This window comes from Leptonotus elevatus, chromosome 4 (assembly GCF_054856555.1).
Source record: "Leptonotus elevatus isolate MCC_2025b chromosome 4, RoL_Lele_1.0, whole genome shotgun sequence".
Classification (NCBI taxonomy): domain Eukaryota; kingdom Metazoa; phylum Chordata; class Actinopteri; order Syngnathiformes; family Syngnathidae; genus Leptonotus; species Leptonotus elevatus.
Genome location: NC_141242.1, coordinates 23,615,414 through 23,640,725, shown reverse-complemented (window position 1 = coordinate 23,640,725; position 25,312 = coordinate 23,615,414). Strand labels below are relative to the sequence as shown.

General features: G+C 39.7%; 1 protein-coding gene across 4 annotated transcripts in view; it reads left to right on the top strand.

Moving 5' to 3' along the window:
* Positions 1 to 25,312, top strand: part of LOC147176299 (polypeptide N-acetylgalactosaminyltransferase 18-like) — a 99,055-nt gene that overhangs the window by 42,700 nt on the left and 31,043 nt on the right. For 2 of the 4 annotated variants that reach the window (XM_086074148.1, XM_086074147.1), the window contains 5 exons: positions 14,530 to 14,731; positions 14,815 to 14,981; positions 20,779 to 20,965; positions 22,764 to 22,961; positions 23,696 to 23,810. In XM_086074148.1, coding sequence (XP_085930274.1) covers positions 14,530 to 14,731; positions 14,815 to 14,981; positions 20,779 to 20,965; positions 22,764 to 22,961; positions 23,696 to 23,810 — 869 coding nt within the window. Of the gene's footprint in view, positions 1 to 12,820; positions 13,178 to 14,529; positions 14,732 to 14,814; positions 14,982 to 20,778; positions 20,966 to 22,763; positions 22,962 to 23,695; positions 23,811 to 25,312 lie in introns of those variants that run through there. The other 2 variants (XM_086074150.1, XM_086074149.1) reach the window with 2 other exon arrangements.

The window sequence follows — 25,312 nt, the reverse complement described above, 5'->3', positions numbered from 1 at the left end:
AGTGCTGCTGTTTTGTTATTGTGATTAGAGACCACTCAGAGGACACAATGATACAAACAGAATGTCCCATATAAACTCTTAATTACAACCTTGAATTTAACTTTAATAATGGATCAATCAGCGGATAATTTGGAAACTTTGAGGTCCAACACAATTCAGTTACTAGACAAGAATTGCCTTAACAATAAATTCACTTTACATAAAATGATTGTCTTAGCAACTAATAAATATACAATTATGTTAATAAAAACCTTTAATTGTGCAGGCATTTAAAAAAAAGTATTTTGACAATCTTACCTGGTTGGGGACAAACAGTTGACTTAAAAGATAATAGATATAGCGTGTATGTCAAGATCCGGTCCTCGATGGTCTGAGTCCAGCATGTTTTCAAGGTTTCTCTACTCCAACACACTTGATTCAATGATCAGGATAATTATCAGGCTCCTGCAGAGCTTTCTGATGAGCTTAAATATGAATCGGCTGTGTTGAACGTAGGAAACCTCTAAAACATGCAGGACTCAGGCCCTCGAGGACCGGACTGACACCACTAAGATAGAGCATTGGACTTTGATGCCGGCCACACTACTTGCCTCAACAGTTCTGTTCCAATGAGTACGGTTTATCTCACTGCTTCTTACATGCCTCCCAGAGCTCATGCTAATGCTAGCGAGAAGCTACGGGAGCTTAATGATACCATTAGCTCCCTACAATCCAAGCATCCAGAGGCAACATGTGTGGTTGAAGGTGATTTTACCTGTAAAAATGATGGACACTCTCCCAGGTTTACACCAGCATGTCGCTAATGCGGGGAATGCATGATGGACTGTGTGTACACGAGTATATGCGGTGCATACAGAGCCCACGTCTCCATACTGCCGACCTGTAGGCCAATAAACCAGTGGGGAAACGGTCCAAGCTTACAGTCAGGAATGTCAATGTATGCCTCTGTGCTTCAAGACTGTTTTCACTGCACAGCAACAACTGGTTGATAAACAAATATTAAGGGAAACACCTAATCAGGAAAAATAAGTGGATCTGGAAGAAAATGCCTAATTTCAAAATGTGCTAATGAAATCTCCACCATGCAGACCATTTCTATCTACATGAACCAGAAGCCCTGGTTGAAGGCTAAGTACAGCTTTATTACAGCCTAGGGTTGCCATCTTAAATTTGTGAGAAAAAAAAGGACACTTGACCAATTGTTTGGGGCGGAGGGCTCGGACATTATGGGCTTCCGGGTTCCACACATCAGCGTCATTTCCGGCCACTAATGGGCACTTCCCGACCATCGGCGGGAGTGCGCAGGGGGTCTCAACTCTCTGAAATGCTACGGACAACTGAGACAGACACACTACACATTCACACCCGTCGACGGGAACGCGCAACCGAGGGGCACAAAGGCAGAAGCGCAAGAACTGGGATGCGGCCTACACGTTGCAAACAGGAAACGGAAACAAAGCTGATGTGTGAAAACCAGGAAGTCGGAAGTCCCGCCTCCTCCGTGGCATATACCCCATTACCAGTTCAGACCAACCAAATGAACATTCAGACATAGGAGACAGAAACAAAAGTCATGTTAATACATTTAATCATTCAAGGGTCAAAATCTCACACACACAATGCTGACTGATAGGAAAACCAAGGTAGCTGTAGGCCAACGCTAACTGAGTCACCTCAGCCGTGAGACATCTGAGTCAACACACTAGACACAGAGAGAGACATTAGGAGAGTTATGCATTGGAGATGGTGGATGTGACAGGAGCATATTTGCATTTCCAATACTAGGTTATTAAATTGATTACTTGCAAAGATCTAAAGATCTGGCGTCTACAAAGACTTGCCACTACGAGGAACAATACCGGATATCCGCAAAACATGACCGTCCCCAGATGAAAAACTGTGCAGGGTATAACAGTTAACATGGCGTTGCGAATTGATACTTTTATTTTTTACATCAATGCATATTATAAGAAGTTTAAATATAAAATAGATTTTCGATGTATCGTTACATCCTTAGTTGCTACATTGATTAAGTGAAGTTATTTAGGCAATACCAATACCTGTTGTCTCTCTTAATGTGCCTTTGTTTTTCCCTTTGAAAAAGGTTGTCTGTCTGTTGCACTTAATCTGGGTGTACTCCTTGGCCTGCTGCTGCCATCTTCTACAATACATATAAATGTAGATTAAAAAACATGATTCCATATGCAAATATACTAAGCTCAAAGTGGAACAACTCATTTCTGTGTTTACCTCTTTGTTGTGACACAGAAGTTCTGGAGCCTGTTGCAGTGATTCTGGATGGACTCCTTTGTTTGCTGCTGCTACTCCGTTCTGTATTCATGGATTAAACAAATACAGATGAAAACATATTTAGTGATTAGATGTGCAGATATACTGCACTTAAACTGAATTCATTTGTCTGCTGCTGCCCATTTCTATATTGAATACAGATTTTAAACAGATGGAAAATACATACATTACAAACATTTTAAACTTAATGAATTTGGGCATCCACTCACCTATTTTTCCATGTGTATTTGGCATCCCCTATCGCTGCCTTCAGTAGTCCATGCTGTCCCTCGATGAACGATTTAAACTCCACGCATGATACTTTAAGTCTGACTTGAAGTTCTGCTTTGACCAACCCCACTGACGTCCTGTTTCTTTTGTCTAACCAGACATCCTCCATGTGGCTAAACACACGCTCAACTTAGGCGTTACTGACCGGTATGGAGAAAACAAAAGACACCACTTTGAGCAGTCCAGTTGCACCTTTCTCCTTCTTGAAAAAAGACAAACACCCATTTCTTGTCCGGTGCCAGGTCTTCTGGGATGCATTCAAAGACACTGTTCAGTACAGTGTAGTCCTGGTACAGTTTGTCTTCATCTATGTCCAGAGCTAGTTTGTTTACCAATCCTTCGAGTCCATCCCACTTCATTGGACCACTTAGACGTAGACAGCTGGTGTGAGACAAAACTGGATCATCAAAATCAAAGTAGAAGCAGTCAGCCACTGTTGCAAACTTTGTTTGTTCTCTTGCACTCAGTTTTCTGGTTGCTTGCTTTGTTTTTTGACCGTAGAACATGTCTGCATGGCGTATGATTCATTTGCTGCATAATCAACTCATTACTTCATAGAATTCCAGAAGAGTAGCACACTCATTTTCCAGCTTCAGAATTGCGCACCAAAACTCTTGCATGACATTGTGCAGGAACAGAAGGAAACACTTAGACAGTGCCGTCTCATCGCTACTGTCAGCATCAGCAACATCATCAGCACTATTACACCAAGCCCTCCAAATAATGTCCAAGTGACAAAAAGTAACACTTCAGGGCAGGCCAACACTCCAAGAGCCGCTGAATTGCAGGCAACAGAGACAACCAACGGGTTGGAACATGCCTCATTATCTCTTTATACTGTACTGAAGTAAAATCGCAAAACTCAGAAAATCTGCTCTTTTGGCTGAGCATGAGAATTCGCTGTCGATTTTTAAGACAATAGCTTCAGCATCATAACCCGCAGCTTTGAGAATTCCGTTTGCAGTTTTCAGGGTGTTATGGATCAAATGACATTTGCAGTTTCCCTTCATGATGCATGGTTTGACTTTTTCAGTTTTTGGAAAACTGAGTTATGCTTTGCTCATAGATGGCACTGCTAGTTTCATGGGGGGTCCTCGCAAAAAGCCAACAGTCCATATTTAACGCCGTCCTCTTTGTGGAAGTACTGAACTGTATATGGATACAGTTTTGTATTGCCTGAGTTTGATGCGTCGGGAACAGACAGAAAAATATGGTGCACCTTGCAGTTCCCTGGCTAAATGCTCCTGGCTGTAAGGTGCAAAGACATTTTGAACTAAAGCCTCACTTTTTGTTCTTCCACATTAAATTCTTGTGGCAATAGCAGAATCATTAAAGACCTTCACACTGACTTTATTGCTGCAGTCCATTGATAAAATCGCTGTGGCCGTGTTTCACTCCATGATAAACACTTGTCAGCTCTGCCCCTGCAATTTTGTCTTCTTCAGCGGAACCTTTTTTGGTCATAAAAGTGGCAATGACTGCCTGTTTTCGTTTATTTGCGACCATAGCTTGATGTTTCTTTGTTTTCGCGTGGATTTCTAAAGTGATTTTTCCTTCATATTTGATGGATATTTTTGCCGGACACAAATACAAGTGGCATAAAAATTGCCTTCCTGGGTCGGCCATACCCATTCAAACTCTGAAAGTGTCGCCAGTGGGGATTGTAACGAGTGCATCGCTTTTTTTGTGTAGCTGACTTAACTGAACTTGCTTCTTCTCCTTCCTCGTCAGTTTTCTCTCCTCCCATGTCAAATTACGTCGACAAAATTTGAAAACGTAGAACGAATGCCTGCCTGCTTGCTTCCTGTCGCTCTCTCTTTAATGACTCGCGCTGGGGCGAGTGCGTGTGACGTAAACATCGACGGGAAGCAAACAGAGACAATTTTAAATAACCACAGACGCACAGCGTTTCTCTCTGGACTACAGAGCGAAGGAAATAAAATTAGGTTGTTGCATTTTCCCGAAAATCCGGGACAAATTGTGTCCCATGAGAGATGTATTTTTTCCCAGGGCAGCTGTTTAAAAAAAGAGAACAATTCTGGGAAAAATGAGACGGGTGGCAACTCAAATACAGCCACATACATCTTGACCAGGAGATACAGAAATGATCATCAAGGACCCAACCCATCAGCACACGCATGCCCTCTCCCCTCAGGCAGAAGACTACGAATCATGCGGAATAGGACCACCATGCTGAAGAAAGGCTTCTTTCTGCAAGCTGTTAGACCAGCGGTCTGCAACATGCGGTTCTAGAGCCACATGTGGCTTTTGAGCCCCTCTCCTGTGGCTCCCTGTGGCTCTCTTAAAAAAAAAAAATGTGTTGAAATTAATATACATTTTTTACATATTTATTTGTTTTAGATAAAATATTATTCAAATTAATTAATGCTTTAGATAGAAATGTCAGAGTCCATTTGTTTTTAGTTGTCAGAAAAAGATGAAAACGTTTGTTTTTTTTATTACCTAAAATTTTTCCAAAAGTAACCATAAAATGTCCAAAAAGGAAGAGAAAAAGCAGAAAATTACCATATATTGTCCTGGAAATTGCCCCAAAAATGGCAGAGAATTGAATTAAAAAATGTGAATAAAAAATTACCATAAAATATTTTTGGAATTGCCAATAAAAAGTCAGAAAGTGTATTAATAATAATATATTTTTTAAAGGCAGAAATCAAAACTATAAAATGTCCAAAAACAAAAGAAAATCATCAAAAGGTCCACAAAAATGTCAGAAAATTGCTAGCAAAAAAGGCAGCAAAAACATAACCGAAAATGTTGAAAAAAGGATGAAAAGAAGCAAAAATTGACCATAATATCTCCGTAAAATTGTCAAAAATGATAGAGGCAGAAAATCCTAAAAATACATAAAAAACTAAGTATAAAAAATTACCAAAAAATAAAAAACGAAAAGTAGAAAATGAATGTCGAAATATTGGATGCTGCATAATTTTGTGTTATGGTGCAGCTCTAATTAGCTCTTGGGCCTTCAGTACATTAGGCAAACACTAACCTTCACATTACCATTTTCCTAACAATCTTTAAAGCCCCTATCCCACTGAACTGCGAACATTACCGAACGCTGCAAATGTTGAATTTGCAAAATATGAGACTGTCGTCTCTGTCATTTTGCGACATATCAACGACGTGTTTGCGATGTAAAAATGACATTTGAGACAACGCGTAAATTAACTTAATTTGAGTCAAATTGACCCACACAACAGATTAAAATGCTAATTTTGTCTTTCCTTTTTATTAGCAGATGTAATTATTGGGCATTTTTGTCTAGTCAGTCATCGCCGTGATGCGTTTGCATGCAAGCAACCCCTGTTCATTATGGACTTATTTTCTGGTCTAATTTTGTGCTATAAAAATGAGTATGGTGTCGTCAAGTATATTATATATCCAGATTCTGCTCAAATTACTTTTTACAAATATACTGTAGTTCGATTTAGGGTCCTCCTCTCATTTGTCCTGCACGATATACAGTATGAGATGTGCAAAGCTCTTGTGATTTGTACATGCAGTATTCCTGAAAATATCTTTCAGAGCCCCATAAAGACTTTCTATATACAAAATGTTTCATTTCAAGAAATAATTAACAATACCGTCAACCCGAGGCAAGCATACAGGATTGCACAGATGTTCACACTTTCACCCCCGGAGTCGCACACGTCTCTGTACGATAAAACTCCCACTCGCACAAGGAGAAAAGACTAGCCTTGAGCAAAACCATTTTTTTTTCACTGCCTGTGCTTGTTCATATTGATTGTGAGGGATGATTGAGGCGCTACAATCTCAAATATCTGAGATTAGATGTACCTTCACACCAAGAATTTTGCCAGAGGACCAGAGTGAAGATCTGTAATATTAGACTGTTGCCTGTGATAATTTTCACTGGTCTATATTGACGTAAGGATTTTTGTACAGTAAATGATAGGGCTGGGTTTTGATTCAAATTTCCAAAATCGATTCGATTCAAAAAGGCCTGATTCGATTTAATTCGCATTGATTTTCAATTCAGTTAAGGATTTCATGCAGTACCAATTTTACTTTTATTTGGAAGACTTGCAAATAGTAGAAACTTCTTTCTTTTACTTGGTACATTAGTAAAAATATGAATATTTACATTTATAATTGAATCCAATGCAGTCACATTAATCATGATCAAAACAATAAATAATGCTGTACAGTGCTATGCAGATTAAGTGGCAAAAACACTCTGGCAAATCATGACATTCACATTCCTGTGACGGTTTTTAAGCTAAGAATCCAGTAGTTAAATAAATAAATAAAAACAATTGACATAAGAGACACAGTCATAGTGCATAATTATGCATCCACATTTTGCGTTTTTATGTCCAATTTCTTACCTTACCTCTTTTGCTTTTTCTTTCATTTAAAGTACAGTTTAATTCAGTGGTGGGCAAACTCGGTCCTCAAAGGCCGGCGTCCTGCAGGTTTTGGAGGTTTCCCTGCTGCAACGCAGCTGATTCCAATCAACAGGATCGTTACCAAACTTATGCAGAGCTTGCTGATGAGCTGATCATATATCAGCTGTTTTGGAGAAGGGAAACATCCAAAACCTACAGGACTCCGGCTCTCGAGGACCGAGTGTGCCCACCCCTGGTTTAATTACTGCCACATGCATGCACTCCGTTTAATAATGTGGCGATAATGCACCAAACGCACCTGCTAACCGCGATAAGAAAGAAGAAGAAGTCATGCATTACCACCAGTGGCCTTTTCATAGCCATAGGTATCTATGCTAAAGAAGAGGGCGCTACTGAACCAAAAGTATTTGACAACCATCAAATGGAAGTAGACGAAGTAGTCCGTAGTCTTGTGTAAGTTATAGTGTAGTATGACTTATTTACTATTTAGAGCAGCAAAATGCACAGTAAACGATCAGGATTCTACTTTTGGCTCCAATGTGACGCAGAATTTCAGTTAAGGTAAGCCATTTAAAACTACTGCAAAAAGAAAAGCTTTTCCATAGTGCATCTGTCCACTGTTTTTGCATGTGTGTATTTTTTGAGAGGGAGACCTGCGATGCGGATCCGCTTGCATTAAAACTTAGCCCATTTTTAAAGTTATATAGCAATCAGCAGCTCGGAGCAGCTCATGCTTCAGCTGTTTCCTTTCTTTGTAAGCACTGGGCTCCTTTTGGGGTACTCTGAATAACAGAAGGGCATATTTGAACAATGCTCACACGAAGTTTTGAACAAGTACGCGCTCGCCTTGGGCACATTCATTTACAGGAGAAAGCCGTATTAAAAGTATCGATACATGGTTTTGTGATTCGATATTGGGCTATGAAAAGCAATATCGATTCGATATATCAATATTTTAAACCCAGCCCTAGTAAATGATTTGACCCCTCTTTGTCCTAGTTAAAACTATAATCCATTTTGAGGATTGAAGTATTCCATGTACTATATACGATACCGTCCTCATTCACTTGTGCTGACTGTGTCACGGTGTGGTCACGGAGCGGCGTGGTGTCTGTCGGCGTGTGAAGTGGAGGACCCAAAATGCAGGGAGGCAGGAGAACCTCAGCAGGAGTGCGAAACTGGCGTGCTTTATTTTACAGAAAACACTAACCAGGGTACTGGTTAATGCTAACTAAACAACAAACTGAAAAGATACAAAATCAAAATGACAGAAAGAACTCCGGTGTTGACCGTGACAAGCGGCAATGATCCCACGCCGACTGATCACCACCCGGGAATTAAATACACTCACACTAATTGGGTAACTAGCCACACCTGGGGCCAGGCATAAGTGGCAGAGGGCGCGGATTGGTCAACCCGGAAGGGCTGGAACCCACTCAGGACCAATCGGAACCCTCAACCAAAACCAGATCTTCCCAGACATGACAGACTGATTCACTGGTGCCGCAGTCTTCGGCGGCATTAAGGCAAGGTCCACAAGAAAAGGATCCTAGTCCCCTGAAATAAATTGTATGGACAAAACTCACCGGCTGCGCACAGCTGCAGTCCGGCAGCTCTGTCGCCGACAACTTTCCGCCGTGTCTCGCGTGATCGCGCGGCATTGAAAACAACGGCAAACACACAAAGTCTGTTCTCAACAGAGAAGCAGAAAGAGAGGTGGACTTCCTTTGATTGGATTCACCATCCACCCCAACAGCTGCTACTATGACGTTCCTTGCAGTCCTTGCATCAATTTTCATGCTTTCAAGGATGTGCCGTGTTTTATATAATCCACCTCCATTATAAATCTCTCCTCGTCCATGTTCGCTGCAGTGAATTAAGCGTTAAGCATTATGACATTTTGCTGACATGGGGGGTGCTGGAGCCTATCCCAGCAGGCAGTAGGCGGGGTGCGCCCTGAACTGGTTGCCAGCCAATCGCTCAAATAGATCAGTTAACACTTTTTCACATTAAATTAGTTCTTGGAAAATAAGATGATATATCTCACAATAGCAGTTACAACTATTTTCTGTGAGCATTTTGGTAGGATTCTAAACTATACAACCTCAAGAGCATTTTACATCAAATCTTACACTGTGCTGGTCTCAGAGCGCAAACAGAAAAAGCAAATAAAGCAGAAAAAGAAAATAACTTGCATTTAGCCTTTTGCACTCACACACTGCATATACACCCAAGTGCAAACACATACAATGGAATATATTAGAAGTGAACATTTTTCCTTGACCTCTGATCTAAGATAAAAAAAATAAAATAAAAACATCTCCAGACACCATGTCTTTGTCTTTTGGTTGGCTAGTCTGTGCTATTGGAGCACTTGCTGTGTCAGCCAAAGCATTCTTACATGTAACATTATTATTATTTTTAGAAATAACAATTGTTACGGTACGTATTGTGATTGTAAGGTAGCTATAGCTTGTCTTTGTTGGACAAGATTACCAAGATGATGACTGCACCACATGGAGCATCTGTGCTCACACCTTGCGAGAGACTCTTTCTGTATGGTTATGTGGATTTGCAGGCTCAGTGGGCTAAGCTTTTCAGAGCAGTTCTGCACCTTTTAGATAGTGTCCTAAATCTCCTGCTTTCCTGCTGTCCTCGATGCTTTCTGCCTGTGACACTGTCCACCGAGTTTATGTAACAGCGGTAAACTCCTTAAACTATGAACCTCATCTGGGGGGGGGGGGGGATTGCAATTCGGCAGGCAACATCAAATCTCGGTCTGCTTTGCATTTTGGGATTTATTGAAACAAATTCGTCTTTCCTATTGCCAGCTAAATGTTATCATTTGTCTCCTTTCTTCTCCCCCTCCTCCCCGCCCAGATTTAATCTCTACTCCTTTCTCTTCTTTTTTTTCCTCATCAGCTTCCTATAACAGCATAAACAAGTTTGTTTGTTCTCCCCTTGCTGTGTTTCCAGGCCCTCTCTTTTAGAGAACATGCATGCTCTTCTGTTGTTCGGATTACTCCCTCAGAAGTCAGGCTCAAGCAAAAAATCGTTCTAAAAAAGCTAATTCAGAAGAGAAAGACAATCTTTTTTCTTTTTTTTTCTTGGTGCGCATATTACTCCAAGATGAACTCATGCAGCTCTTTGTTGTATTAATTTTGTTACTTATTTCATTACTGTATTAATTAATTTGAACAGTAACAGTACTTAGAGCATCTTAAATAAAAAGAGAAAAAAAGACATATAAAATTATTAATAATCAGAAAACGGAAAATAAAACAATCACATTTTCACATGCAAATAAATGATAAATAACACAAATGAAAGAATACGTCATACATAAGTTGCCACAACATTTTTGGTTGTCTGAGGTAAAAACACACGTAGGAAACATCAATAAGAAAAAAATTGAGGTGTTTAACTATACAAGTAATCATAACTATATTTTGAGGTAGTAAACTACACAAAAATAACCAATCAGTAAAAATGAACATCAAATGCTGCAGTTGCACTCAGCTTCACCTAAAAAAAAAAAAAAGACTAAAATTGAAAATTGCTATTAATACATATCTATTAGGGCATAAAAGGGTTTGGAAAGTACACTTTATTCTACGAATGACTGTCTAACCTTGTCGTATCACTGGTCTGAATTTTCTTTGCTGTTGGATGATTTTTTGCAATATAGACAAGCATGTCAATGTGCTCCTGTGTGATTCTTGCACTTCTTGGGTTGCAAATAAGCACCGTTGTAGTAAACACGCTCTGAGGCACAATTTGAAGCAGCAATACACAGGTACACATGACTGAGCATAAAGCTAACCTTGAGCTCGCGTCTAATGGCTAATAACAAAACAACGTTCACTGAGCATAAGGCTAACCGCGGTAGCCGGATAATGGCTAATAACAAACCAACAAGGCATCTTGCTTTTTCTTGTCCACCAAGACTGGCTGGTTTGGCCTTTCCGACTGCCGCACTGGCCATTAAAGCAGCTTAACGTAGCTGAGCAAGCAAAGTCGCGGTGTGGGCTCTGCGGCCGCCGAGGGCTGTCTGCAGTGTAGGCTGCGCTACGGGCGCTGCGGGAACGATACCATGTATCGATAGTATCAATACCATGACAAAGTAGTATCGTATCCGGACACGACGTATTAGTATCGATACTTTTGAAAACTCTAGTCACATGTAGAAGTTAAATTGTCCAGGAGGCATCCAAACCAGATGCCCGAGCCACCTCAACTGGCTCCTCTTAACGTGGAGGAGTAGCGGCTCGACCCTGAGTCCCTCCCGGATGACCGAGCTTGTCACCCTATCTCCAAGGGAGAGCCCGGACACCCTGCAGAGGAAACTCATTTTGACCGCTTGTACCGGGATCTTGTTGTTTCGGTCACGACCCACAGCTTGTGACCATAGGTCAGGGTAGGAACGTAGATCAACCGGTAAATCGAAAGCTACGCCTTTCGACTCAGCTCTTTCTTCACCACAACGGACCGATACAGAGTCCGCATCACTGCAGACGCAGCACCGATCCGCCTGTCGATCTCCCGCTCCCTCCTGCCCTCACTTGTGAACAAGACCCCAAGATACTCCTCCACTTGGGGCAGGATCTCATCCCCGACCCGGAAAGAGCACGCCACCCTTTTCCGACTGAGGACCATGGTCTCGGATTTGGAGGTGCTGATGTTAATTCATTATTAATTATTAACCCTAATGAGAGTGGGCGTTAATGTAATTATTTGATGGTTCATTTTTAAATCAATACATGAATTCAAATATCCTCTATATTACATTTTATTAAATCTAATAAGGCCTGTAGACAAACAAATTATCATACTCACATTCACACCTATGTATAATTTTCTTTCTTCAGTTAACATAACATGCATATTTGATAAAGGTAGTAGTACCCAGAGAAAAACAGGGAGAACATGCCGATCACGATGGCAAAAGCCGAGATTGTAACCTCGCACCTCAGAACTGTGAGGCAGGAATGCTAAGAACTAACATTTCCATATTCTCCATTCTCTGAATTGCTTACATTTTTGCTGAGAAATCGTCCATAGGAGTACAACCAAACTATCTCACTGAAACAATCTGTCTGAGTGGTGTTATGAATATATACTCGATCAAATCATTTCGCCCTATAAGAAAGAAAGAACCCATTCAATTTGAGTGTGGATGAATGTGCAAAAATGCTAAAATTCTACTGCATCAGTTGGCGTTTCCACCAAAGGCAGACTTCAATTCTCCTACTCTTTTCTCTCGCCTACTTTCTTGCGAAAGCAAGTTGCTCTGAGATGTGTGGGTGAATGGCAACACCATCAAATGCAAGCAAAGAGCTCACAAAAGGTGCACTTTTTCAGTAATCACTGTCTGTGATATGAAACGGCGCAGTTGTGTTCTATGGAGCGGATCTGAGTCTGTGCAAAAGGCAAAGGAATTGTTTGCGTATTCCCATACGCCTCTTGAATTTTGGGACACAAAGCAAAGAAGAAAATGTTGCGAGGATTGCTACACAAATGTGATTCTCTGAATAAAAACAAATTATTTCACAGTCCTTTGGTGAGAGTGGGAGTGTGTTTGTGTTTCAAACATGACTTGGTTCCCGCAAAAGTGGCAGCAAAAGCAAACCCATCAATGTATTAGTTATTGGTGGAGGAATAAAACAGACCACAAAGCGGTCAAATTGACTTTTACAAATTCACGTGGAAATTTTTGCTTGTGTTCCTTGATCAAGTTCCAGCTGTTTATATACTTTATGTAACCAAATGGGAGCAAGCAGAGACCTGTACCAGCAAACAATAATATTTGAATCAAATTACATAAATACACTGCAAAAGATAATTTTTTTTATAAGCCTCACATCTGAAGTTGTCGCTGATTTTGGCTAAATTCAAACGTATGTTATATCAGTGAATTGTGTTAATCAGTTCACATATCAAAAAATAGAGTACGCTCACCTGTGTGATTTGACTCACCAGATGATTGAAAAACCTTCCCCAGACAACAGCCATCTATCCATCCAGCTTATTCTGCCCTTGAGAAGTTCACCGTTTGAGCAACCTTAGAGCGCTCTCCAGTGGTTGCTTTGTTCATTGTTTTGGTGAGAAGAAAGAATTCCAATGTGGCAGCATGCAACGCCGACTCGTTTATGTGCTACGCGAACTGTTGGATCCTGTTTCGTTGTTGCTTTGGACAAGAATTGTTCGTAAGTACATGTGATGTTAAGAAAATAACACTGTGTATTCATTTTAGTTAATTTAGGACAGTATTAGAGATAAGAGACTGTTGTGCAATGTAACTAGCTATTAGCATGAGAGTGTGTTGTGTACAGTTAGCTAATACACATTATTTGTTATTGTTTTTGTTTTTGTTTTACGACGACCTAAAGAGGGTAATGGTCAGAGGCCATTGTTCAAATAAACAGCCCAAAAGGAAAACAAAGTCTGGTTATTTGGAACGTCGTTAACTCGCTGTCTAGCTGGTGAAATCTCGAAGCTTTGGAGCGAGGACAGCAAACAGCTGTTGCCAGGAGTAACTAAAATCAACCGAAAAATATAAATGCCGTTTTCAAACGTCTTTTCATTTGAACATTTCGTAACATTTCAAACCTAAGCAATGACATAGAATTTCAGCCACCTCACAGTGTATCTGAACAGTAGTTGCACGCATGTCATGTTGAGTAATGGAAAAATCATTTACGGTGCTCCAAGGGTGTTTATTATGTGGCTTTGAAAGGACTTAGGGGGACATGACATTTCACCTACAAGAGCATCAAGCATGTAATTATCATTGGAGGCAAAACACTGCTTCAAATATCATTAAAAAATAGCTTTGCATCCGTAAAGGCAAGGCTTGGAGGCACTTCACAGCAGATATGTCTGATGTTTATCAGTCTCGAGCCAGTATGGAAATAAACACTGTGTAAATATTTTCACCACATTTGCATTATGCGCATGAGAAACTGTACGCACGGTTTCTGTAGTTCAAATATACACATTTTCCTTGTGGATTCTCTTACCAGTATTGCACTTTTAATAACTACTGTAAACCTGTGAGTCATAACAAACAAAAACATGACATCTCTCTCTTTTTCTCTCTCATGTTCTCCCCGTGCTTGCGTGGGTTTTCTCCGGGTACTCCGGTTTCCTCCCACATTCCAAAGACATGCATGTCAGGTTAATTGAACACTCCAAATTGTCCATTGGTGTGATTGTGAGTAGGGATGGTTGTTCGTCTCTGTGTGCCCTGTGATTGGCTGGCTACCAGTTCAGGGTGTACCACGCCTACTGCCCGAATGCCAGCTGGGATAGGCTCCAGCGACCCTTGTGAGGACATGTGGTTAAGAAGATGGATGGAGTATATACCGTGCACACACACACACACACACACACACTGATACTTATTTATTGATGAGTTTATGTGAAACTAATACATGAGATAACACTCTAGTTCTACTCTGGAAATGGTGGAAGGTAGAAATGATTTAGGGCTATTTTTCAGGATCACACTGATCCAGATATTGACTAAAAGTTGGAACTTTCTCTTCCCCATGCACAGATCAACCCCAGAAAGAAGATGAAGATGCTTCATTGTCATCAGCCTCAGACCCCAGCTCTTTACTGTTTGATCACTGGGGTCATGACCTGGGCTCAGAAAGTCGAAGGGTTGCCATCAAAAAGTTCCGCTATTATGGTTACAACAGCTACCTCAGTGACCGGCTCTCCATCACCCGGCCAATCCCGGATTTTCGCCCGGACGGGTCAGTCGGACAGTGACTTGGTTGTGTTGCTGACAGCTGTCAAATGTGTGGAATAATGCAATTCCTCTGTTTTTGTCCCTCAGATGTAAAAACATGTGGTATTCATCTGACCTTCCTCAGTTGAGTATCATCTTCATCTTTGTCAATGAGGCCTTGTCAGTGTTGCTACGCTCCGTGCGCACAGCCATCCAGAGGACTCCATCCTATTTACTCAAGGAGATTATACTTGTGGACGACCACAGCACCAACTGTAAGGGTTATTAACCTTCCTCAGTGGTTTTATGTTGTATTAAAGGGAAAGTCAACACCAAAATGTTCTTTATGAAATGGTCTATGCAGCCACACTAGTGTAAACATGGTATTCTGATGCATTTGTGGAATATGAATTGAGTAGCAAAATCCACCCAGTTGTATTCATCTCAAGGGGCGGCCATTTCCCACATTCTGTCGACTGAAAATGTCATCACTGTTGCTCAGTGCTCAGGTAACGACCAATCACAGCTCAACTTGCAAACGTCACATGACCAAACTCAGAAAACATGTGAGACGTGATTGGTCGTTACCTGAGCAACTGTGATGTCATTTTCAGTTGACAGCAAGTGGCAAAATGGCTGCCCCCTGAGATGGAGAAAAACGGGTGGAGTTTGCTGCCTAATTCATGTTCGACAGACTCAATATTAATCAAAATGTCGTGTTTAGATAAGTTTTGGCAAGCCAGGCTAGAGACAGGCCGGACAGGCGGCCATAGACAGCAATTCGGCTCCGTCCGAAAACAGGATGGCCCAATCAAATTCGTCTATTTGCGTGACGTCGTCTTCGTCAGCAATGTCACTCCTCAGTCATCAAGTTTTTCCCGCAACAACGACATTCAACAACGACGTCATTCACTACTGTCTCTCATTGGCTAGTAACCTGGTTCGATTTTTACTCCGTCTCCGCAAAATAAATAAATAAAATACTTCAACAAGTCCCTTTATGACGTCACGTCCGCTCTTTGCTCATTGGTTCAGTCCACTGTCTGTAGCTCAGGTTTGCCCCGCCTTAGAAATGCGAGTGAGTCTGTATTTCCAGGCTAGCATGTCTCCCTTCTTCAACCAGCTGAATCTAATGATCAGCTCATCAGCAAGCTTTGCTGAAGCCTGATAACAATCCTGATCATGAATCAGGTGTGTTGGTGGAGAGAAACATGGAAAACATGCTGGGTAGGGGGTCTCGAGGACCGAACTTGGGCACCCCTGGTTCAGACTGATCGCAATGTGATTTAAATATAATAAATATGCAATGATGAACAAAATTCACCATTTGGTTCAGTTTGATATTTTAGTGTCAAGGTTCAATATTTTTCGATACAATAAAGGAAATGTTCATGCCTTTTTATTTTTAAAGATACCTTTTACATAGGATGATTTGACATCATGTCCTCCTTGTCATGCTTGGTCCTGGCAAAACATCCCCATCTCTTTATCCTCATTTCACAAAGCAATGTTCACTCGCGTTCCAGGAGTTGTTAGCATTCTGTGCTGATTCTGAGCCAGTACTAATTGTGCATCAGTGCCCAATTTTATACACCACAAGAAAGGTAAAAAGGTGAAAAAGACACCCAAAAAAAAAAGAACATAGCAGAGCTGCCAACAACCTACAGAAATTAAATTCTAGAATAATTTGTCTGAATTTCCACATTATTTTCAATTGAACAGCTCAGTGGCCTATTGGTAGAGTGTCCCCCCCTGAGACTGGGAGGTTGTGGGTTCAATCCCCAGCTGACTACAAAAATGGGACCCATTTGCTTCCCTGCTTGACACTCAGCATTATGGGTTGGAATTGTGGCGTTAGATCACCAAATAATTCTTGAGCGCAATCCCTGCTCCTCACCGCTTCCTCAGGAGATGGGTCAAATGTGGAGAACAAATTTCGCCCTACTTAGGTCGCTGTGACAGTCAGTGGTACTTTAACTTTATTTCTTCATGACAGTTATTGTGTGAATGCTGGAAGCAATTGTGATTTTTATTCTCCTCACTTTTTTTCAGAGAAACAACTCCCACATAATACTTCAGATTTACACTGTTCAAATTTCAACTTTCTTCAAAAATTCACACCTTCCGCGGTATTTTTCTTTTGATTCCACATTACCTAAAGTATTCGCACAATTTAAGGTTAAATATAAACTTTTCCCCATTCATCTTCAATGGGTCTGACATTGGCCTTTTTCTAAGTCCCACTTTCCACGCCCACTTCCATAAATACAACTGATCATCATTACCAGCTCTCTGATATTGCTCAGTGGCGCACTTGGTAAAATGCATTGTCCAGTAACCAGGAGGTCGCCGATTCAAATCCCACCTCTGACTGTACATTGCAAATGTATCCATGGCAATTATGCTAAGGATATACATGTATACCAACTGACTATCATAGCTTCCCTCTAAATGAATGGAGGGTACTGCATGCCTAGGTGTCGCTATTGAGTGATTAAAAAAAAAAAGTTTTTGCATTTTTCAACTGGATATCATTAATTCCACTTTTACATCTAAATGAATAGAGGGTACTTTCAGATAACACTTTTCCATATAAATTTCAAAAATTCACGCCTTCCGGGTTCAAGTGTTCTTTTTATTCATTTATCTTTCAACTACAATTAATGCTTTGTTATTTTCCACATAATTTATCTTTCAATTTAATTTAAGCATTCAGCTATTAGCATTCAGCTTCCAGCATTCAGACGCAATTTATGCTGAAATTGCACTTAGTCTAGTTGCAGTTTACAGTTTCTCCGAAAGAATTGGAACACCAAGGTCAATTCCTTTGTTGTTGTATACTGAAGACATTTGTGTTTCAAATCAAACGATAAATATGAGACAAAAGTTCAGAATGCCATCTTTGATTTCATGCTATTTACATCTCGATATGTTAAACGTCTCTGGACACAGTGCCTTTTGTTTGAAGCCACACTGTTTTCAAATGAGCAAAAGTATTGGAATAGACATTATTAAATAAAATGTATATTTTTTTTAACTCAAAGTGAAAAACATTTAATATTTGGCTTCTTAAACCTTACTTGCAGTTACTGCATCACACCGAGTCTGCATCAACAGACTGTTAGTCTTCATTTGAAATGCTTTTCTAGGCCTTTACTGTAACCTCTTTCAGTTCTTGTTTGTGTCTCCTGAGGTATTCTCCCTTCAGGAGGTAAAAAATATTCTGCCATCTATGCAAAGTTGCAAAAATTCCCATTTTTCAACTACAGTTCTAATAGGCTAACAATTTGGCCAAACAATGACTTAGTCAATAATGTTATGAGGCTAACGAGATGGCAGAAAATGAATTAGTAACATAAGGCGCTTGGTTTAATGACTTGTTATTTAATGTTTGGATACATCTAATTTGAATGCCTCTAACCACCCACCACATTGTACCTACCCTTCAAACACTCTCAAATTTTGTGAAATAAGCTCATCTTCTTTCAGGTCAGCAGCAAACTCTGGCTCATTAAGGAGAAACAGGCAAGAGAATTTAGGTTGGTAGTAATAGGAAAGAGAGGAGAAGGCAGCAGCTGTAGCCTACAGGCAGGATTATAGCAGGGATAAATCCAATGAGTAATTTAGAATTTTGAGCTGTTCTGCTGCGGACATTCTCTGTCTGAAGTGGTTTGTGTCATTCTTTCTATGCAAATAATGCCGTTACGGTGCATACCAATACCATTATTCTTTAAGAAAACACTGCCACACACACAAACAAATCTTAACTGCTTAATGAACGTGAGAATACAACTTTTTATGTTGATGCATTTGTTTACTGGTTTTTCATTAGCATAATTATTTAAGGAGCTGTTTCTGTTACATACAACATAAAATGAGTTAGCCAAGACTAACCTTTCCCTAACCCTAGCCTGAATTGAACAGACCCAACAGTTAAAGTGCCATTTTATGACTTCTTCTTTTTTAAGAATAGTATTGCCGTTACAATTCTATTATTCTTATTATCTTCACATCATTGTGTCACTTGTGCATGGGGGAAAAAAGCAGTTTCTCATTTATTTGAACAAGTTACAAATGCTTTGGCACATCCATGCAAATGATTATGTACAATTATCCAGACACACGAGGGAAGATGCCAAGATGCGGTTGCTTGCTTGTCACCATTGCCACAGCATTTTGTATATTTCCATCCTCGTTCTAATATTCACATTGTTTCGTTTTTACTACCGTGATTTTCTGTTTTGCTTTTCCTTTACGTATGTATTAGTTTAGTGTTGTTTATTTTAGCATCTGTTCTTTGCGGCACTCCATCCACCTACAGTACCTTAGCTATCATATCAGTCATTATTTTTCGTTACTTTTCACGTTAACCTTTTGTCATTTATTTATTGTTTGTTGCCTTTCTGCACCTGTGTGCTCTTCCTGTTGAATAACATTTGTAAAACTTGCTCTACTTGGTTTGAGTTGCATTGGAAACCAACGTCAGCATTTCTATGCACACCTGACCAGAGATGAGAAAAGTACTGACATTCTGTACTTGAGTAAAAGTACAATTACTTGTATAAAAAAGGACTTTGGTAAAAGTAAAAGTACTCATTCAAATAATTACTCAAGTAAAAGTAAAAAAGTACAAGCTTAAAATTTAAATTTAAAAGATCATCACTTAAACTCTTAAAACTGACTAGATCGCCTAAAGAAGCTCTTGCAGTATATATATTTTTTACTTCTCTAGATGGTGCTCTTGGTTTAAAGATGCAATGGAAGTTCCCACTGCATCAACCAATAATGCCATTTAGAGGAGTTGAAAAATATAAGTGCTTGTCATTAACCCCTTCAGACCCATAGATGGTTGCAGTGGACATGACATTTGCGTGTCTAAACCAATAAAAAGCATAATTTGAATGTTGTCTGACTCAACACTTCTGGTTCATGATTGGATCTTACATAACCAATCACAATCGCAGGTTGATTTGCATGATGTTCATATTAAAAATGTTGCATATAAGCTTTTAAATTAACAACACTTTACAGCCATATTATCTTGGTGTCCACTATAACAAAAAAAAAATAAAACATTTCCATGTTGTTCTTATGTGGGAAAAGAGTCAAAATCAGCAAAAAAAAACAAAAAACATTTTGCCCAGCAGAAAAAATGTGAGTCTTGAAGGGGCTACCCTGGGCCAAGCTAACGAAAGGGTAATGATATTTAGCTTTACCGTACCTTACCTCGATATGTTTTTTTTTTTCAGATTAGACGGAGAATTTTTTGTAGGCGGCTAACTCGTGGACTTTAGGTTTACACGGGACACAATGCATTCGCCATGAATTGTTCTTCGAACAGACCAATGTGAACATTTCCCGCAGGTAAGGCTATGGGTGGGCGGACTGGGCGGTCAGTTGACTTGCTAGCTCCTTCTCAGGAAAGTCCGTAATGTTGACAACGTCGACACTCTCCACATTGTCGCCTATGTTGCTTCTTAATAAAAGGCGGCCGGGTGCTATGCTACATTCAGAACAACAGGCAAACATCGCGTGTTCTCGCGTCATCTTACAGCTTGAGATAGAGCTTATCACAAGCCGGGATAGAGGTCGGGGTGTACAGTGTAACGCTTCATATGAGTCAGGAACATTGACGGCATCTAATCTCTTTTTTAATCGTTGTCATGCATTTAAAACAAAAGTAACGAGTAATGACCCTGTTTTGAAAATGTATCGAGTAAAATGTACAGATACTGTTTTTAGAATGTAAAGGATAAAAGTAAAAAGTATTCTAAAAAATTAATTACAAAGTATTGGAAAAAACTACTCAAGTACAGTAACAAAGTATTTGTACTTCGTTACTTCTCATCTCTGCATCTGACAAGACAAAAGTGGCTGCAGGGAGCTAATTGGTTGACACAAGGAAAAGGGCTGACACGAACAGTTGGGGATGAAAACCAAACGAGCAGACATGAACACGAGACACTGGAAAACTTAACACATGAACCAAAACTAAATCGAATACAAATGTCAAAATTACAGATCATGTTCATTTGACTGCATGTAATACAAATGAGTGTTCTTTTTCTCCAGTGGAACTGAAAGAGCACCTCCAGAGTTTTGTCGATGAGATCAATGTTCAGCATGGACCTGAGTTCATCAAAGTGGTCCATCATGACAAGCAGGAAGGACTGATCAGGTCCAGAGTCAGTGGGTGGAGGGTTGCTTCAGCACCTGTGGTCGCTCTGTTTGATGCACATGTGGAATTCAACACTGGCTGGTGAGTTTGCATTAATGCGCTTTTAATGTGCAGACATGTAATTCTGTGTTGGAATTTTAGTTTAAGAACAAAAACACAAAAATAAAAATGCTACCTAAGGTCAGTACAGAAGAATGGAGAAATACGGATAAATAGGGTTCAAGGCGAGCCAGAGAGAAAAGTGATGAGGATTCTAAAGACCCAAGACTAACAAGGGACTGTAGAAAATTGTATTTTTAGTTTGTCACATTGGGATGGTATGGCCAATTGAGATATTTTTTCCTCAGGGCCTCAAATCCCCGGCCACACTCTCGCCTAGAGTAAACAGCTGGGTAGATTTACTGTATACTTTAATGCCTTTTATATTTATAGAACTAAATCAGTCTGACCAGGGGAAAGATTCACCTTCCAATGAATAAACAATATGAAAGACAAAAAATCCCCTTATGGCTATGATATTGCTTCTTTGTACTTTTACAAGAAGTCTCTGGGGCGGATCAATTGATTGTCTGTGTGTCTCAATTGGGACACTTAAAGCTAGTTTGCAGATTCTGGCAGTTTGTCTCTAAAGACTAAAATGAGTAGATAATATTTTTGTTTTCTACAGATCAATGGTATTTTGATATCAACGACAGCATATGATCTTAAATTATGGAGGTAGTTAAAAAAAAAACGCTATCAAACAGGTAAAAAAGTAATTTTGAATTGATAGTCTGCGTGTCTCAATTGGGACACTTAAAGCTAGTTTGCAGATTCTGGCAGTTTGTCTCCAAAGACTAAAATGAATAGATAATATTTTTGTTTTCTACAGATCAATAGTATTTTGATATCAACGACTGCATATGATCTTAAATTATGGAGGTAGTTAAAAAAACAACAACGCTATCAAACAGGAAAAAAAGTAATTTTACCAAATTTTAAGTCAAATATTTCACCTGAATGAGTCACATTCAAATTCAAACTACTCCACAGTATCATATACTTTGGTTTGTAGATTATTTTTGGATCGTGTGAGAATGCCTGAGCACCCAGAGGGGAAAACAACAACACAGTAATAACAAGTAACCGCTTCACTACACTGGCCCAAACTGAGCTTTGTCACTGTTGGGTGGCAGTGCTGCTCATCTGTACACAGCATTGGGGTCATTGAAGACTCCGAAATGCCTGTAATTGTGAAGATCATTGGAAATGTTTGTCGTGAGAAAGATTGTGAATAAACATGTTCCTTTTAGAAGTTTTTGTCAAAGTGTGTGTGTGGGGGGGGGGGGGGGGGGGCAAATGTATAAAGTGGTGACGTGCAGGGTGTAAACTTGTAAATGCTTGACATTGAAACTTTTTATCTGAACTAATCAAATTATTATTGGCTCATCAATTGATTAGTAGGTAGAACATATTTTAACAAAATCAATGTGTCTTTGGGAGTTGTATTGGTCATATATTTTCGGCGTTCATAACTACATCAGTCAAGATTTACATGGCACATGATGGAACGTCTCAGAATTGGTCATACATTTATTACCATAGGAAGTGTGTTTAGTTTATTGCTGGTTATTTCAATGTAGCATGTTTAGATTTTCAAATTTCTTTCAAATGGCTACAACATGGGCTGGAATCAGAGATCTATCACAAGCAGATTGCAGCAAGTGTATTTTTGTTGATATAAACATTTTTCATCTGCTTTGTTTTTTTTGCCATAACGGCCAGGTGGCCATCATATATTAGTAAGAATTAGGTAGATGATTGAATTATTTAGTAAATTAAATTATATTAAATGAAAGTATGTAGAGTTCTCAGCCAAGTTTCTCTTGGCGCCCCACAGGGCCGAGCCGGTTCTTCAGCGAATAAAGGAGGACCGTACTCGGGTGGTGTCTCCTTCTTTTGACAACATCAAATATGACACATTTGAGATGGAAGAGTACCCGCTGTCTGCTCAGGGCTTTGACTGGGAGCTTTGGTGTCGATACCTCAACCCACCGAAGTCCTGGTGGACGTTGCGCAACCACACAGCTCCTATCAGGTAAAAACATGAGTAAGCATGAGACCTGAGAGATTCTTCTCTTCCTAAGATGTGATGAATGTTTTAATAAAAAAGTACCTTACGGAATTTAGCACTTTCCAAGCCCACATATAATCAATTAAAATCAAACTCCTATCTAAGGTTTTGTTATATGCTGTTGTTACGGTGTAATTGTTGGGCAGCTGCATAAATGTATACTGTACATAATAGCTACTTTAAATGAAGTTTTCCTTTTTTTTTGTTCTTTTTTTTTTTTACATATTTAGTAGGGGTGTCAGTCAATTAAAATGTTTAATCGAAATGAATTGCATGACTTTAATAATTAATTCATGATTAATCACAAATGAATCACACATTTCATATCTGTTCTAATTGTACAATAAAATTTAAAATAAAAAAATGTTTCCCCGTTTTTTATACTCTTGTTAACATAAGTGGCTAACCTCATACAAATATTAAATAATAAATATTGTTTAGCATAGTTATTTTCTATAATATAAAAAGTTATACTAAAGTAGTAAAAATACACCCACACAAGTCAAGTTCTGAGATATATTTCAAGTAGAATAAGTTAATAAAGGCTCATGCCTATAAGACATATTTTATGGAAAGTAGCATGAAATTAAATAGTAACAGTAAGAGAGATCAGTGGTACTGTTTGTGTCAGGAAGGTCCCCGTTGAACCCTTTTTTGTGTTTACCCTGTTCTCTGTGTTTACCCTTATCTTTTTTTAGGAGTCCCGCTCTTATCGGATGCTTTGTGGTTGACAGGAAGTACTTTGAGGAAATTGGCCTACTAGATGAAGGGATGGAAGTTTACGGAGGGGAGAATGTGGAACTTGGTATCAGGGTGAGTTTGTGCACAGCAAGCCGCATCCAAACAAGGCAGGCCGCCACATAACAACAATTTCCTCTTCGTAACCAGTGCTTGTTCTTCAAAAACTAAAAATAAACTTGAGTTCGGAAGTATATGCAGTCGTCTGCATACACAATCAGGTATGCTGAAAGGAAACATTTCAAGCATGCAGATTAAAGAGAATGACCTTTCTTTGAAAGAATGAGAGGTTTGTTTGTAATGCCATTTTTTTCCTTTTCAGTTTGCCCGACTCAAGGTACAATCCAGTGACGTGCAGTGAGCTCTAGGTTTAGTTTATACGCAAATTGAGACACACACACAAATTGCAAATGTGTGTGTCGGCAGGCGAGTGTACAACGTATCCTAGGGTGACCATATTTTCATTTCCAAAAAAAGAGTACACTCAGCCCGACCTCGAGATACTTGATACTCAGATACAAGATGCCATACATTCAAACTATTTTGACATATGCCTCCTCTGTATGGGTAAAAAATAAAACAAAAAAACATTACTCTCTTTTGAAGTCTTAAATTTTTTTGCTCCGCAATCTTTTTTTTTCTTCTTTTTTTTCCGAGCGGGGTTCGTACCCATTGCCTCCGGTGCGGCAGCCCAACACTAAAGTTCTGGCCCACCATCAGCCAGTGCACAGTCTGCCAGCCACAGTAAATGTTGCAGTGCACTCTGCCTCCCATTTGGCGCACAACGAAAAACGGACAATTTCAAACCCACTAGGACGCCCGGAAAGAATGTCATAAAGTGAATATCTCCCTGTAAAACAGCCTAATTCCTCACAAAATCAAGCTAGCGATAGCAATAGCAATGCCAAACACCATGTAAAGTGAAACAGCCAGTTAATCTAAGCACATCCACAAAGCCAATCCTTCCTTTTGCACCATTCTTTGTGAAAAGTACGAATAATTCTTTGTCCCTTACTTTGCTGAAGATCCGGTAGCAAAGGCGTTGGTCTCCCATCCTTCAAAAGATGAAGTTTTTCCTCAAAACAAAGGCGTGAAAATAGTTTTATATTCTCCAGAGTGGTATCATCTTACCGCTTTGCTGTGCACTAAGTCTGTTTTGAATTCATGAATGCACTGCGCGAACGTAGGTTCGCATAGGAATAATACAGCGACGTAAAAAGGCTGCGTAGCGATCTGCCTATTTGCGTAAAGGACTTTTCTACTGGGAAACTGACTACGCATGTGCGAACACACATCGCTACGCGTAAAGAGCTGGGAAAAGCACAGTAGCGGTGTGCCTTCAGGAGGATCATTTTTGCAGCATTTTTGCCTGCAGGCCAGACGAAGTAATGAGTCATTTTTAAGTGAGGTATGAAAATCACCAAATGTTGTCACTTTTAAACCTATAGGTATTGTAGGCTTTCTGAAATGAAAGAAATAATTAAAATAAATAGAAAAAGCCAAACGGTTTCAACTTTAATTTCAGCCTGGGGTTAGGCAGTGCCTACCTTGCCTATCCTAACCGCATGGTACAATCA